General features: G+C 49.5%; 1 protein-coding gene across 1 annotated transcript in view; it reads right to left on the reverse strand.

The window, feature by feature from the left end:
• The window catches only part of GALNT16 (polypeptide N-acetylgalactosaminyltransferase 16), a 108,340-nt gene that overhangs the window by 11,668 nt on the left and 80,258 nt on the right, over window positions 1–16,414 (reverse strand). Inside the window, exons 4-12 of the mRNA XM_037832452.1 lie at window positions 14,908–15,006; window positions 14,124–14,191; window positions 13,473–13,538; window positions 11,192–11,313; window positions 8,973–9,060; window positions 7,462–7,546; window positions 7,076–7,179; window positions 2,589–2,715; window positions 1,130–1,222 (exon numbers count right to left, since the gene is read on the reverse strand). Of these exons, the coding sequence (XP_037688380.1) occupies window positions 1,130–1,222; window positions 2,589–2,715; window positions 7,076–7,179; window positions 7,462–7,546; window positions 8,973–9,060; window positions 11,192–11,313; window positions 13,473–13,538; window positions 14,124–14,191; window positions 14,908–15,006 (852 nt within the window). The remainder of the gene's footprint in view (window positions 1–1,129; window positions 1,223–2,588; window positions 2,716–7,075; window positions 7,180–7,461; window positions 7,547–8,972; window positions 9,061–11,191; window positions 11,314–13,472; window positions 13,539–14,123; window positions 14,192–14,907; window positions 15,007–16,414) is intronic.

The raw sequence follows: 16,414 nt of genomic DNA on the forward strand, positions 1-16,414 counted from the left end.
TTCTCACTCCTTGAGAGTCACTTAGCAGACCATAAACTGGTCTTTATTTTCCTACAGAGCAGAGCCTTAAGGAACCGGAACTTTCCCCTTCCTACGTTCCACTCGAGGAGAAAGGCTCTAACAAGAAAAGCAATCTTTAAACATTTGGGGAATTTTGGCAAACGAGAACGATCTGATGCGCCCTGGGGCCCACCACGACCTCCTCCCTGGGTCATCTACGCTGACTGATGCCCACTGACCATGACCCTCGGTTTCTGCTCCTGTCATCTGGGAACCACCAACTTCATAAGTTTTTGCGAGAACCCCATGAATTAAGGGGTACAAAGTGCCTAACCCTGGGCCTGGTGTAGAGTAGGGCCTCAGTAAATGTTAGTTCCCATTAAAAGAAACATCCAGTGACCTTGCTTTCTATATGTTAAGAGATAGATATAAATACATATCTATATTTGATATAAATGATGTTTTCCAAACTCTTTTGGCCACAACCTTAAGAGAGAAAGGAATACATCTTACATGGGGACCTAGTATACACCACATACATACATAGGCACACTCTCTCATATATAACAGAACCAAGAATTTCACACAATACTTACCTGAAATTGCAATCAACTCTGGGTTTTTTTCTATTCTGTTCTGTACTAATCTAATCTCTTTCTCTTTCTCTCTCTCTTTTAAATTCTGTTCACAACCCACTAAATTGATTTTGCAACCTATGTGCATTTTGAAAATGCTTAACTAGACTGTAGTCATAGCGTGACAGGAAAACAGGCAGTCAGATTTTGAACAACAGGGAGTGGAGGCAAGCCCCACGTGTTCTCTGTGGCAGCCCCTCCCTAAGCACTCCCACAGACGCCCCCTTCCCTGAAGGCAGCTTGTGGAAGGGCAAGTGTTTTCCTGGGGGAGACTTCTCTGGTTCTCTCTCCCCATGAGGCCACAGGCTCCTGGAGGACCAGGGTCTCGTCTCGGCATTCCACACCCTACCAGGACCAAGGAGACCCACGAGAGTGGGAGCACAGTCCCTAACGAGACTGGGAGTGCTTCCTTAGTGCACGCACCATTTTGTATTTTGCTGAGGTTGTGCTAACGTGGGTGGAGGGAGGCAAGCAGGGGAGCTGGAGGGGCCTACCTGCCGAACGCCTTCCCAATGGCCGAGGGCCGGGCCTCATAGAAGTATTGCTTGTATTCGTCCATCCACACCTCTGCAGTGCGCTTAGTGTTCCTAAAAGGAAGGAAAGAGCAAAAACAGTCACCAGGGAGGTGACAGGGTTAGGATCAAGATTAGCCTTGTGCAGTACAGGGCAATGAAAATCTCAGGAGTGCATGCAAAGCAGTACTGACTGAGTGGTATGAGCTAGTGCAAACTTTTTGGAGGACAGTCTGTCAATACCTATTGATTCTGTAGGTATGTACATTCCTTGATGCTTCTCTTCCAGGAATCTATTCTACCCAAATACCTGCATGTGGGCAAAAGGGATATTTGTTTAATAAAACATGGGCAACAACCTAAGGGCCCATCAGTGGGAGAACAGTTAACTCCCTCCACATGATGCAGCACTAAGCACTCCGGAAAAACAACGCCAAGGTTCTTTGTGCCGACATGGAACAATGGCTATAATTTAGTATTGAGTGGAAGAAAAGCACACTGAAGAAAACACATCCAGCATGACTCCATTTATATAAAAAACAAAACATAAATCTATGGTGTGTCTGTCTGTCTCTCTTCAAGTGTAAAAACTATATATGAAAATGTATTAAAAGACCTGAGTTGATAAACAGCAATCTATTAACAGTAGTTACTTCTGGAGAGACAAGTGGGGTACAGAGGAGTAAGACTGGGTAAAATGGGACTTCCTCTTTTTTCTCTGGATATAATATAAAGAATAATACAATATAACATATCTTTACACAGATATGTGAATATATATAACATATTTCTGTACTGTTTGAATGTTTACAATGACCATGTATTACTTTTATAATGATAAAAACAGTAAAAATGGAGTAGGGCAAGCAAAACAAAACAGTAAATCATTCAATTAGCTGCACTTGTGTAGGCGCTGTTCTAAGCTGCTTCAAACGCTGCATAAATAAGCACAGGCCTGACGAGGTTAAAAATCATCTTTGCAAGGAAGGGATGATGACAACTCCCTAACTGCCACCCCCATCAAGGAGCAAGTCTTGGGGCGGCCTGCCAGGGCCCTTGCCCACTCCCCCTTGAAACCAAGTGCACCCTGTAGCCAGGGGTGTGGATGGGCAGATGCTTGACTGAGTCAGGGTTGGGACACTGGCATCCAGGGCCGGTACTTGAGACTCACTGAGTGGAGGCAGCACACGGTCAGTCATGTGGCCAGTTTCCCAAAGGCCAGAGAGACCTGGCGGCAATCCTCCCAACTTCACCTTCCCATCCCTGAAAGTACCTGAAGTCTCAGAATGTAAGTCCCGAGAGGGGGCAGATGGGCAAACTGAGGCTCAAAAAGGTGGGGTGGCTGCCCAAAGCCACATGCTGAGGAGTCAGTTGGCAGAGCTGGGGTCTAGAACCTAGGTGCGCTGGCTCTTAGTCCAGTGCTCTTTCCATTAGGACCTACCTGATGTAGGTGAGGGCATTGCCCTCGGGGAAGTTGTAGGGGTGTCGTTTCCTGAAGACATGGCCCACACGGCTGCAGGGGACGATCTCCAAGCTCCCACCGCACATCCACACCCTGAAGGAGAGCTCTGCAGGAGATGGCAGCCATCAGAAGCGGGGAAAGCCCCTGGGCAAGTGAAGTGGGAAGGGGCTGGCTTCCCCTCTCTTTGGCCCTTCATGGGAGGTACATGCTGGGGTTGGAGCTCCTGGGCCTGCTTAAGTGATGTGTGCCACTCCTTAACACATGCCTGACTGCTCATCCCATCATGAGCACATGTGTGCACTAACACACACAAACACACATTCCCCACGTCTGAGCCCCAGCAGAGCAGGGAGAAAAGCTCTGAAGGAATATTAGGACTGTGAGTAGGAGAACCGAACCAAACAGCAGCATCATTTCTAGCCCCTACCCAGGAGGCCCCATCTAGGTACGAGCTAAGGAAGAACATGTTTGCTTATCGGTCAACCCAGACCTTCCCTTTGGCCCAGGTGGTCTCCATTTCAGGCTACCTGCTGGCCCTCTCGAGACAAGCATCCTTTTGATGGTGGCAAGAGAGCTGACTGAGCTTTTGCAGATGCTGGTGGCCCCCAGACGTATCTGGGTGTGCAAGAACTGACATTATAAATTACTCTGTTCTCTGCTCGCTGATGGTCATTCTTGGCAAGGAACCACCTTGGCAGCTGGCGGAACCTCACCCAATCTCTTCCAATTTCCTATTTCATTTCATATTAGTCCTACAGTTGGGCACTGAAAATCCATAACCCTTGTTTTTTGTTATTTGGTTTTTTTAATGTTTTTAAAAAATAAGACTTTCTCTCACGTGTTCTAACCTGGTCCTTTCTACTTGCCACAAGGACACTCATGGTTCCTCGCCAGGTGTGGGGGCTCTCACCGGCAGGACTGGTCAGGGCCCTCCCAGTGAGTAGCAACGGGAGGAGGACTAACACCCCCCTTCTGGCCAGTCTGGGTGCACCAGGGATGCCCAGATGTGGTTTGGGGGGCAGGACTGGACATTAAGCATAGCTGAACCCACACACACAGGCTGGGTCTATGAACGGGTTTTCCTAGGTCTACCCACAGCCTCCTGGGGCGCTGTCCCTCCTCCAATTCTGGGCACAGACCTAGGGGACAGAAGATCATTCTGGTTCCACCTCTGCCGAACTAACGTGGTTAAGTTAGTTAAGTTACTTCATTCCACTTGGCCCATATTTTCCACTCTATTATTAACTATTATTATTATTATCAACAACAGCAACAGCAGTAGTGGTAACTATTACCGTCATCCATTTACTGAGAACTTACTGTGTGCCAAGGTCGAACTGAATTCTCACAGCACCTATAAGCTGGCATTATCATCAGGATGAGGACCACAGAGCTCAAAGATGTTAAAGAACCTCTCCAAGGTCACCCAAATGCTCAGCTGCAGAATTGCAATGTAAAGTTCACAGTTTGTCTAGCAAGCTGCACTGTTTGAATCAGATTCTTTAGTATATCCAGCAAAATTTTTTTCGTACCTGTTACATGTCACACGCTGTTCTAGAAACCCTTACACTCTAGTGGGAGGGGACAGGACTCATTAAAGTAAGGAATAAGAAATATAAATACATAAGAAAATGAAAATATTTAGTAAATCAGTTGGGGATAATTGCAATGGAGAAAAGTTAAGCCTGGGTAGAGAGCTGAAGACTGGCTTAATTTTTCTCCATTGCAATTATGGGGAGAACTATGATTTTAAATAGGCTCTTGAGGGAAGTCTTCACTGAAAAGGGACTTTAGAGCTAAGACCCAAAGGAGGTGGGGAGGCAGGCACTTGGCTTTCTGAGGGACAGTGCTCCAGGCACAGGGATCAGCAAGGACAAAGACCCAAAGGTAAGAGCGCGGCTGGCAGGTGCAGGGGGCAGCAGATGTAAGGGTGTGTGTTTTCTGAGGTGGGGGAAGCGGATTGGGTGGGACCTAGTTGCCAGCATTAAGACATTGGGTTTTGCTCTGGGTGACATGGGAACCCTTGAAGGGTAACCCCTCATACATTTTTATTTTTATTAGAAAACTTGTAGGTTTACAGAAAAATCATGCAGAAAATAGTGTTCCTCCCCCTCACCCCGCCAGCTTTCTTTATTATAACACTTCCTTGAAGGATTTTAAGCAGAGGAGTGACATGACCTGACTACGTTTTAAAAGTATCCTGAATGTAAATCCAAAGATTTTAGCCACCCCCCATCCACCCCAGCCCCACCCCTGCCCCACGCTCAAGGCAGCCTCTGGGCTCCTGGGTTTGGATCTCTCCAGGGACACAGAAACAGCCTCAGTTTGGGCATCTCCCTGCCTTCGACAAAGGAATCAAATGAAAGGCTCAAACCCACCAGTGCCAGGAGTCTCACGGCTGAAAACTGGTCTCAGCAGCTGAACATCTGAGCACCAAGGCTGGCCTAGAAGTGTCTTTGAATTTCTCCTAAGAAACAAAAGCCTCCCCAGAACCACTCCACAGTTCACCTTTCAAGCTCCCAGTCTGCTGAGCCCTTGCCTCAGGCAGGGTTTGAAGTTAGCTCTCTGATCATTCACTTGTTTCTCAGTCAGTCCCAGCCTGAACGAAAAAAGCCTCCAGATCCAGGGAGGGAGAGACAGTTAGTTTCCCAGCCCTGTAAGTCTTTACAGGAAACCAGCGTTGCCAAAGCCCTGCAAGCCGAGACTGAGGACACAAAGGAGGTCACGTAGGCCCCAAACACACGAGAGGGTCACTGCACCCCAGTTCCCAGGATTGGCTCTTCCAAACGCCTGCCTGGAAATGGTTCCCAAGGGCGAGTTACAAAGAGGAGAAAATCCACTGCCTGTTTCCTCTATCATTGGTTGTGAGATGGGATCAGGCCTGTTTTAAGTCCCACTGCTAATGTGTTTCCCAATCAGGGAGAGAGAAGATAAAGATGTCTGCTCCCAACAGCTTCTCAGAGACACAGAATTTGACTTGGATAACACCCACCACACTTACGCGGCTCTGGTGAATGAGCTACATACACCTGTAAGATGGGGAGCTGCCTAACTGAGATCCAACGCCATCCTCTGTTTTCCCACCTGTCAAATGGGTGAGATACCACCAGCCCTACTTAGTCACAGGGAAAATGGCCAGGATGAAAAAGGAAAACAGTGGGAAAGGGCTCTGCAAAGGACTGGGTCCATTGCTGGAGCAAGAACAGACCTTGGTATTTTATCTGCCCACAAAGTTCTTGACCACACCGCTGGAGACCTCCTGGAGTCACTCCCCGCCCTTCTCCACCCTGCTCTGCGTGGCTGCCATTGGGGTCTGCACCACCAGCTTCCTTGCAGGGGCTGACAAATTTAGCAGCAGGAGGCACTAGCAGGGGATCAAAGGGGAATAAGGGCTGCACACACTTGAGGGCCACAGCTCCTGTCAGGGGTCTTCTTCACTCAGCTCACTCAGACCCAGGGGTTTTACCCCTCCCAGGGGTACTACACTATCCCTTGTGGCTCCCTATACTCTGTCCTCACTGGGAAATAGTCCCTTTAATAAAGTCTCCTCAAATTACCCACCTTGGGTATGCCAGCTGTATCCTGCCAAGACCCTGACTGATATGCCCACTTTATCTAACCTAAACCTCTCAACCACCCTGGGAGACTAGTGCTCTTCACTTCCCATTTTGCAAATGGAAACAGGCTCAAAAAGGTGACTTTCCCACGGACATGCAGCTCATACATACTGGAATCTGCAGTCCGGCTCCAACCCCATCCCATGACCTTTCCATAATGCTCTGCAGCCCCTACACAGATATGCAGAGAAGTGGGATGGGGATGCAGGCAACAAATCCAGCTCCAGCCTTCTCCAGGTCCCTTACTGAGACATTCTGCCCAGCTTCTGTCTCCTTCACTGCTGCTTCAGGGAGGGGAGGGCCAGCCTCCCTCTCCTTTGGGTCTAGAGACTTCCTTGCCGCCACGTGATAATGACTGACAACACTGTGCTATGTATTTTATCACAATCCTTTGAGGAAACTGAGGCTTACAGAAGCTTTAACCTGCCCAGGGCCAAACAGCTTGTAGGTGGTAGGGCCAGGATCCACACCCAGACTACCTGACCTCATTGCTTGCACTAACCTCACACTCTACTGCACACCTCCAAGCCTTTCGGGTAGCGAGCAGATGTGGGTAGAGAAGCTGTTGCATGTTTAAGCTGCAGTGCACATTATAGTCTGGGTGTTCTCCTTTTGCTTACTAGCTGTGTGGCTCTGGACAAATTACTTAACCTCTCTGTGTCTCAGTTTCTTTATCTGTAAAATGGAGCTATTAATAGTACCTACCTCATAGGATAGTACTGAGGACTAAATGAATTAATATGTATAAAGTCCTTAGAATGGGCCCTCCTACATAGGAAGTGCTCAATCAGGGTTAACGATTATTATTATTAATATTAATATTATTATTATTATTATTTCCCAACTTACCAAAATTCTCTCCTCCCCAGATGTCCATCTGGGCATCGTACTTCCCCAAGTGGTTAAACCAGGACTTGTCGATCACAAAGATGCCTCCAGCTATGACAGGCGTCCTAGGAGAAAGCAGAAGAAAGAGGCAGTATAAGAGCTTGAGCGTTCAGAAGCCTCGATGGCTCTAGGACTTGAGCTGCTTTCCCCAGAATCCTTTGCCTTCAGCGTCACTGGGACAGGATGTCTGGCCAGCTTCCTGGCCCCTCACCACTGTTCCCATGGTCTCTGTCCTCTGTCCCTGCAGAGCAGAGTCAGGCTTAGGCAGCGTGTCTCATGAGTCCAGGTCACTGACACAGCCTCCCAGGGAAGGAAGGTGTTTCCCTGGAGCCCACAGCAGCACTGACCTTATAGGCTTGGTGGGATCTGTCCGGGTCATCTTCTGCTCAAGGGGGATCTGCTCCCACTTGAAATGCAGGCTCCAGTCAAATCCTAAGGGACAGAGCAGGGTAAGGATTGGCTCGAGGCAGAGTCTACTTGGGCCATTGAACCCCCCTCTAATGCCCCTCACAGTCTCCCTTGATCAGAGCCCCAGCTTGCAGAAGGCCCTGGACTCTTCAGACATCATTCCTTCCTTCAGAATGAGACAAGTGCCGGCCCTCATAAAGTTTACAATCTAAAGGGTGAGATAGAGGCTATAAAGATAAATAAATAAGTAGGAGTGGTACGTTAAAATACATTACACTATTTTGGTAAAGGTCATCAGGAAAAGCTCTCTGATGAGGTGACACTGAGTAGAGACCTGAGTGCTGGACGGTCCGTGCAGATACCCGAGGAAAGGGAATTCCAGGAAAAGGGAACAGCATGTGCAAAGGCCCTGGAGTGATTTCTCAAAGGGGAAATGCCTGGCTCCCTTTAGAATCCTACCCAAGGGAACTATCTAACAGCTGTGTCCATTTATTGGGAGTTCAGGCCCCAAGTCGGTAACCCATCATGCTACAGGTTTACAGCAGCAGATTCTCTAGATTCTCTAGAACATCACTATCCACAATGATGGAAATGTTCTGTTTCTGTGCCATCCAATATGGTAGTCACTAACTCATGTGGCTTCTGAGCACTTGAAATGTGGCCAGTCAACTAAAGAATCAAATTTTTAATTTTATTTCATTTTAATTAATTTAAATAGCCAAATGTGGCTTCTGCCTACACTGTATTGGTTAGTGCAGCCCTAGAGTCTAGACCAGAGCTGTCCAAAAGGAATATAATGCAATTCACAAATGTGAGTCACCTACATAAATTGAAGTGTTTTAGCAGTCACACCAAAAAAGCAAAAATAACATGTGACATTTATTTTAATGGTAAATTTTAACCCAATATATCCAAAACAGTATCATTTCAACATGTGATCAATATAAAAAAATTTCTGAGCAATTTCATTCTCTGTTATACTAAGTCTTCAAAACCTGGTGTATATTTTGTACTTACAGTACATCTCAATAGCCAAATGTGGGTAGTAGCTGCTGCATTAGACAATACAGGGTCTAGACAGTAACCAGGGTGTACATGTGAGGAACTCTTATCAGATAAACTGCAAGGCTGAGGGCTCTCCCATCCACAACCCAAGATAGCTGTCATTATGCCCTTCTGCAAGGACTTGTAACCCTGTTTCCTGGGCTGGCAGCATTTGGGAAGGATGTGTCAAAGGTGAGGGTGAAGTTAGAGTCTAGCCCTAGCTCTGCCACCAATTGCGCCAGGAGCTTGCAGCTGCCCGCTCTAATTCTTTGTCCCCAACCCCGGGGTCCCATCCAATCCCTCTTCATTTTCTCCTTGGAGGTGAGGGGCGTGAGGCACTCACCAAGCTTGAGACCCAGGCCCACCCTCTCCCTGCTAGGGACCCTCCCCAGGGAGCAGGACCCACCTCCCCGCAGGTCAGCTGATGCTGCAAGGTAGGCGAAGTTATCCAGACTGATGACATCGATGATGGGGCTCACCACGCGGGTGTGGTCCTAGGAGAGGAGACGCGAGACGGCATGAGGCCAGGGATTTCTCTGCGGAGAAAAGGCCCAGAGGCTGCTCTGGGGAAGTTGCACTGAAGCACTGGGGCTTTGGCACTTCCTGAGGGGTGATCCTGGGGCTGCTCCAGGTCACGGGTGCTGTCCTGCAGCCGCACATAGGCTCCTGGAAGGTCCCCCCCATGACCCCAAGAGAACACATGCTCCCCCAGCCTCTCTCCCTGACTGCTGCAGACCGCAAGGATTTCTCCCTCCTGTAAACTGCTTTCACAATTACAGTCCCCGGACAGTGAAGCAGGGGCTCTTCGGTCGCTGTTTTACTGATTGCCATTTACCGCTGTACCTGTTTGAGTCGAGTCTTCCCACCTGGACCACCAGCAGCTCAAGGGCCGGGACCCTGTGTTCCCTATGTGACCAGGGGCCACTCCTGCCACAGTACTTCAAGGTCGGACTCGCCACTCCCTTCGTCACCTCCCAGCACACAGATCTGACTCCAAAACGTTGTTGAGTCATGTCTCATGTCGATTTTACTAACATTTCTTTATTTGGGGGCAGCAGGTGGTGATTACGTCATTTATCACATAGCAAAAAATGACCATTTCATTGACCCTCTCTGCTCTCTCCTTCCGTGGTGGGACACAGAACAGAGCCTCTTCTTCCTCTCTTCTCCTCCCCGACTCGGCTCCCACCCTCAAATCCCCTTGTCTGCACTGGGATTTCAGCTCTTTCCCTTGGCTCACACAGCCCGGGACAACGCCAGCCTGGTGTGGCTGATCTGCGGAAGCCATCCATGGTTCCTCCCAGGCAGACTTGCCTCATCCTTTTTATAGACTTTTTCAAAAAGTTTAGATATAATTTACATACTATAAAACTCACCATTTTAAAATGCACCATTCAATGGTTTTTTTGGTACATTCATAAGGTTGTGAAACCATCACCACTCTCCTAATCCGGAACATTTTCATCACCCCCAAAAGAAACCTCTTATTCATTAGCAGTCACTCCCCATTCCCCCTTCCCACCAGGCCCTGGCAACCACTGCTCTGCTCTCTATCTCTATGGATTTGCCTGTTCTGGATATTTCATATAAATGGAATCACACAATACGTGGCCCTGCGTGTCTGCTTCTTTAATGCAATATTATGTTTTCAAGGTTCACCATGTTGTCCATGTAGCACTACTTTGTTCCTTTTTAATGGATAAATAATAATACTCCATTACATGGACATACATATTTTGTTTATCCATTTACCAGTTGATGGACATTTAGGGTTTTCCCACCTTTTGGCTATTTTGAATAATGCTTCTATGAACCTTCCTGTACAAGATTTTGCACAGACACATGTTTTCATTTCTCTTAGGTATATACCTACATGGACATGCTAGGTCAGATGGTAAGTCTATGTTTAACTTTCTGAGGAACTGCCAAACTGTTTTCCACAAAGCCTACACCATTTTACGTTCCCACCAGCAGTGATAGAGGGGTCCAATTTTTCCACTTCCTCAGCAACACTTCTTATTGTCTGTCTTTTTTATTATAGTTATCCTAGCAGGTGTGAAGTGGTATCACATTGTGGTTTTGATTTCCATTTCCCTAATGGCTAACAATGTTGAGCATCTTTTCCTATGTTTATTGGCCATTTGTAAATCTTCTTTGAATAAATGTCTGTTCGAGTCCTTTGCCTGTTTTCAAGTTGCATTGTTTGTCTTTTTATGGCTGAGTTGTAATTGCCAGTTGTCCAAATCCTCCTCATTCTAGAAAAGAATGGTAGGGGCCCTTCCTGCCCTCTCTGCTCCTTGAGAACATCATCCACTCTTCCCTCTCTCTCGGGTGTCCCAGCCTGACCCAAAGTGTCCCTAGCACAGGACTCCTTCCTCCCAGGAGCTTTACAGCTCACCCAGACTTTCATTAATCTCTCAACAACTAGCAGGACAAATACTACAATTATTCCTGTTTTCATATGAGAAAGCTCAATGAGATGCTGTCACTCAGAGGGAAGCAGAGGAGTTGGGCTTCGAATGCTGCCTGCCCAATTCCAAAGCCCGTTCCATAAACCCTCATGCCGGGAACATGGTGAATGCATCCAGAAGGACACCCAGCTCCCCCAGGGACAGATGGGCTCACCTCCTTCACTCTCTGCAGCATGGGCTGCAGCCACTCGGTGTTCACTTCACAGTGGCTGTCCAGAAAGGTGAGGATAGCAGCAGTGGCCACATCTGCCCCGTGGACCCGGGACCGGATCAGCCCTGCAATGGGAGTGGACAGGGGTTGGTGCTTGGACTGGGGGGTGAGCTGGTACCAACTTGCTTCCCAACCACCCCCTCCATGCCCTGGGGCTTCTGCCCCTTCAGAGGCTATGGCTTCATCTGACTTATTGTGATTGAACTTCACTTTGTACTTCTGTTTGTTTCCTTCCTCTCTTAATCCCTCCCCTCTCTCTTTCTTCCTCTCATCCATCAATCATTCATCAATCATTCCCCAAGTGTCCGCCATGTGCCAGGCACTTTTCTGGGCAAACACCTATGAATAGTCACAGTTTGGTGAATGAAAATGGCAATAAAGTGTAGTTTGGTATTGAAGGAGAACCAGAAACCAAAACTTTTTCCCCTGAGATCTTCAGGGTGGTTCCCTCCAGCTGCACCATCATGTGTGACATGGAGAGAATCTTCTGGACTAAAACAGACTTGAGTTTCTGTGCCAGCCCCTTCACTCGCCCTGAGCATGTAATTTGTCTTCCCCGAGCCTCAGTTTTCTCATCCATAAGTTGCAGGGAGAAAATAACGCCTACCTCCCAGGGTGCTGTGAGGATCCAACAAGACAACGTGGAGAGGGCCTGGTTCCTGAGAAGCCTACATATATTAGAGTCTGCTCTTCCTCCACCCCCATGACCCTAAAATCCTTGCTGACAGCTCATCGACCATCAAAGAAGGGCCTCACTTTGAGCAGCTCTCTATTCAGGACTGGAGGGATGCCTGGTCAGGCTGTTGGTGCCCTGTGATGTGGGGCAGGCCCTGCCCAGTGGGGAGGGAAGGGCCTCACCCTAAGAGCTCTGAATACAAGTTGCTTGTTGGAGAGAATTCCCTGGCCACACCTCTGCCCAGGACTCTGTATCTAGCCATATGACTAATCATCCATCTGTCCATCCATCCTTCAATCTGTAATTATCTATAAAATACCTAATCATAACTTTACATCCCCTGTTGGGTAAACCCTAAGGAACAGCATATCCTCAAGCCTGGTAGCACCCACGAGCCACCCTCTTTGTGTTGAGGATGGATTTATCTTTGGACACTTCCATTCCAGCTTAAAGATTTCCCTCACCAATGTCCTCATGGCCCCTTGGCCCCAGTGGTGTTTCTTAAGTCCATAATCTCTCTCTGTCTCACTCTAAAGCCTTCAATGGCTCCCTGCTGTCTTATCAAGTCTAAATGTCCTCCTGTGGCTTCCAAGGTTCTCTGTCACTTAACCTCACTCTACCTTGCTGATAAAGCCCCATTTCTCACTGGAAGGGTGCATAAGTGGAGGGAAGTTATGAGGCTAGGCTTTGGGGTGGGCCTGCTGGGTTGGAATCCTGGCTCCTCCATTCATCTGCCTGGGCAAATTACTGACCCTCCCTAAACCCCAGTTTCCTTATCTGCAAAATGGGGACAACAGGCTGTTATGAGGAGTGAATGAGAGGAGGTGGCAAAGTGAATGCCTGGCACAAGACGAGCACTTGAGAAAAAGGGTAATGATTATTACATATCTACTCCTCCCTGACCAATGCCTTTTCTTAGGGAAGCCAGGAATGCCCCTAGCTCTTGCTTCCCTTCACCTGTCCCACAAACCCCCTCATCAAAGCCCACCCCCCACTCCAAGAAGCCCTCCCTGACCATCCACCTCTTCTTCCACTCCCTCTCGGGTGATGTCTGCATCGTTCACATGGGGCTATAATCAGCCTGCTGCTGTGGTGGCTGCTGGCTCCTCAGCTATGTGAGGGCAGGGCCAGATTCTGCACCTCTGGCATGTCCCCTAGCATGCTGGGTACAATGTTCTGCCATCAGTAATATTCCAGAACACCTCTTGATTGGAAGTGAGGTTACACTTGCATTATCCCGCCCTTTGAATTTCTCAAAGCATTTCCACATAGTTTATCTCATTTAATCTTCACAACAACCCCGCATGCAGAAAGGGTACTATTATTACCCCTATTTCTCAGAAGAGACAACCATGGCATTCAGAAGTAGAACGACTGGCCTAGAGTTGTGCTGTGACAGGGGCTGACCCGGGATAGTGAGAGGGTCTTTCTGCAGACCCAGCCCCTCAGGGATGCAGTGGGGCCACACTGGCTTGGGATGGTATGGTACAGAAAGGGAGTGGAAAGTACAGAGAGATAGAGAGACCAAGACAGGGCCCAAGAACTCACCTTCCCTCCGGTCATTGCGCAGACACTTGACCTTGGGGATCCTGGTCAGGAGCAGACAATCCTCAGCTGGGGAAGGGGGTTGGGGAGAAGGAAGGCAAGCTCACTCAGATAGGGGCATCAGAACACAGTGGTCAGGCCACCACTGGAACTGCCAAGAAGCCGTCCCATACGAGGACCAGGGACAGGGCTGGGGATGGGGGATGCATGGAGGGAGATGATTATCTGTACGGGCCAAAGGGTACCCCTTGCCCCCCACTCCCAGGCCAGACTGTCCAAGGAATGCCTGTGCCTATGGTGTGACCCCTAGAGGGTGCCAGAGAGCATCAGCCCCTCTGCTGTCAGCCCAACTCTTGTAGGGCTTGCTTGAAAGGACAATCTTCTGGTACAGTAGTTGTGACAATGAAGGATGCTGTTGATGTTTCAGTTTTCTAAAAACGTCATCTCCCTGATGTTCATCCAAAGCAACACCTCTCTTTCCTCCTTCGGCACCAGGGAGAAGGGCCAGGAAAGGACCTAGAAAGGACTGAGGATTCCTGCTGGGGGCACTCCTGGTCAGTCTGGTGATGGCCAGGACAACCTGAAGAATGTTTGCCCTAATGTGCCGGGGAAATGGGGGATGAGATAGAGAGTGGAAAGGAAGTGAATACTTACGATCTGAGCTGAAGTCATCCACTAAAATGATCTCCTGGATCAAGCTGGCAGGAGTTCGGTTCAGGACACTGGAGCAGTGGTAGGGACAGACAAGGAGCCTGGCCTTAGGAGCCACCTCCCATTCAGCTTTCCCTGTGCCATGGGGCTCTCCCACCACCCAGCTGGGGGTCCAGTGCACTGGCCACGGGCAGCTGCCTGCAAACTTTCCAGACCCTGATCCGAGACTGAGATGCAGTGTGTTCCCTTGGACATTTGAGACTGACCCCAGATAAGAGGGTGGGCACTGCCCTACTACACATGGGGGCGGCAGGAGCTGCAGCTGCTCCTACAGCCTGAGACTTAACAAGCCTGTGGTAAGCCCTGAGCTGCCCGCCTGGAAGGCTAGTGAGACTCTCTCTGGCCTAACGAGTCAGAAGGGCTGACCTCGGGGATCTCCCTCCACTCCTGGCCTTCCACTGTTGCCCCTCCTCCCCTCCCTAGGAAAGGAAACCCAAGCTTCTTTTGTCTCTGGTTTAACACTGGGAACTCCTTTCCAAATTCCATTCTTGTCTAGGTTCACTGAGGAAGCATGATGAGTGGGGCTTCATCTCGGCCACAGGGCCAAGCTGGGGAGGAGGACAGAAGGGGCCCTCTCTCTGATTTTGCAAACACGTGCCCACTGGGCTGGCATCCACCCTCCTGAGGCACCAGCTGTCCTCTCATAATGCCCTCCCTGGCCAGAGGCTCAGTGGATTCCCTGAGGCCTCGGGGGCAGTGCTCTGAGAGGTCCTGTGGCCCGGCTTACCTCTTTACCGTGCGCAGGAGGGTGGAGCGGGCTTCATTGTGGAAGGTAATGATGATGCTGGTGGCCGGCAGGTCCAAGGAATGGGATGCAGATGGGCAACTGTGGAGGGAGCAGGGAGGTCAGAGGCCGGCTGCGGGGGCATCCTCGGGCCAGTCTCCAGGCTTGACTTTGTCCGGGTCTGCTGCCCCTGAGAACACCTCACTCAGGCCCCATTCTCAGACCCCACCCAGCCTGGAATCTGCTGAGAGAAGCAGCTGGTAAAGACCCAGGAGCTCTTTACTGGAGCCCCAAATTTGTTCAATTGTTTAGTAGAGTTCTGCTGAGTGCAGGAGCTGCACTAGGCCCCAGGGTACAGCACTGAACCAAACACACAAAACTCCCTGCAGTTTTGGAGCTGACATTCCAGCACACCAAACAAGGCAAAACGGGGAGGAAGGTGGGAGGGAAAACAGCCCCTCAATTTTCTCCTGCCACTGTGTGGTGGTTAATTTTATGTGTCCGCCTGGCTAGGTTATGGTGTCCAGTTGTTTGGTCAAACACTGGCCTGGTTGTTGCTGTGGAGGTATTTTATAGATGAGATCAGCATCGACATCCAGTTGACCTCAAATAAAAAGGAGATTATCTTCAGCAATGTGGGTGGGCCTCATCCAATCAGTCGGAGGTCTTAACAAGCAAGAACTGAGGGTTCCAAAGGTCAGAAGAATTCCTGCCCCAAGACTTCAACACTGAGCCTTGTCAAATTTCCAGCCTGCCAGCTTCCTTGGGGGAGTTGGGACTCAAGATGTCAACATCATCTTTACTGCAGTTTCCAGCCTATGGCCTGCCCTAATATTTGGAAGGCTCTGGAGAGGACTCACCCCCCTCCTCCTGCCCACCTGCTGATTCTGCCCTTACTGCAGAGACACTGACGCTGACTGGAGCTACCAACAGGGGGGCAGCCTCTCTCCTGCAGGTTCCTGGGCCTCCTGGAGGAAATGGAAGCTGACAGGCCACCAAAGGCATCTCCCACCAGTCGGCTCCCTCCCTGACCAGATGGGTGCTGCCCTGGCCACAGACACCCCATTTTGGCTCATTGGCTCCCTCCCCACTCCTCTGGAAAGAGAATTAAAACAATCCATTCCTGTCATCCCTGCGAATGCGTTTATTCGCGCTCCTGGGGCTGGCTGGAAGGCTGCTGCAGCCTCTGGTTTTCATGGCAATCTTCTTTATTACAATTGCTCTCTGACTATTCCGGCAGTGACTATTTTTTCATTATGGCATTTATTCCATTGGCGAGAATTCCCAGGCCCATTTCCTGCTCTGCAGAGCAGACCTGGTCAGGCAGGCAGGGGTCCCATCTGCCTGGGACTCCCATGGGGGAAATCCTGAGAGGCTTTAAAATGAAGCTGGGGAGGAGAAGGAAATTTTCCTGCTCCCCTAGAAGCCGTACTTTCCAAGGGCATGTCGTCCCAAAGGCTTGTGGACTTGGGGGCAGGAGTGGGCTTGGTGGCTGGGATGGGGAGCGCTG

The sequence above is a fragment of the Choloepus didactylus genome, chromosome 4 (genome assembly GCF_015220235.1).
Source record: "Choloepus didactylus isolate mChoDid1 chromosome 4, mChoDid1.pri, whole genome shotgun sequence".
NCBI classification, from domain to species: domain Eukaryota; kingdom Metazoa; phylum Chordata; class Mammalia; order Pilosa; family Megalonychidae; genus Choloepus; species Choloepus didactylus.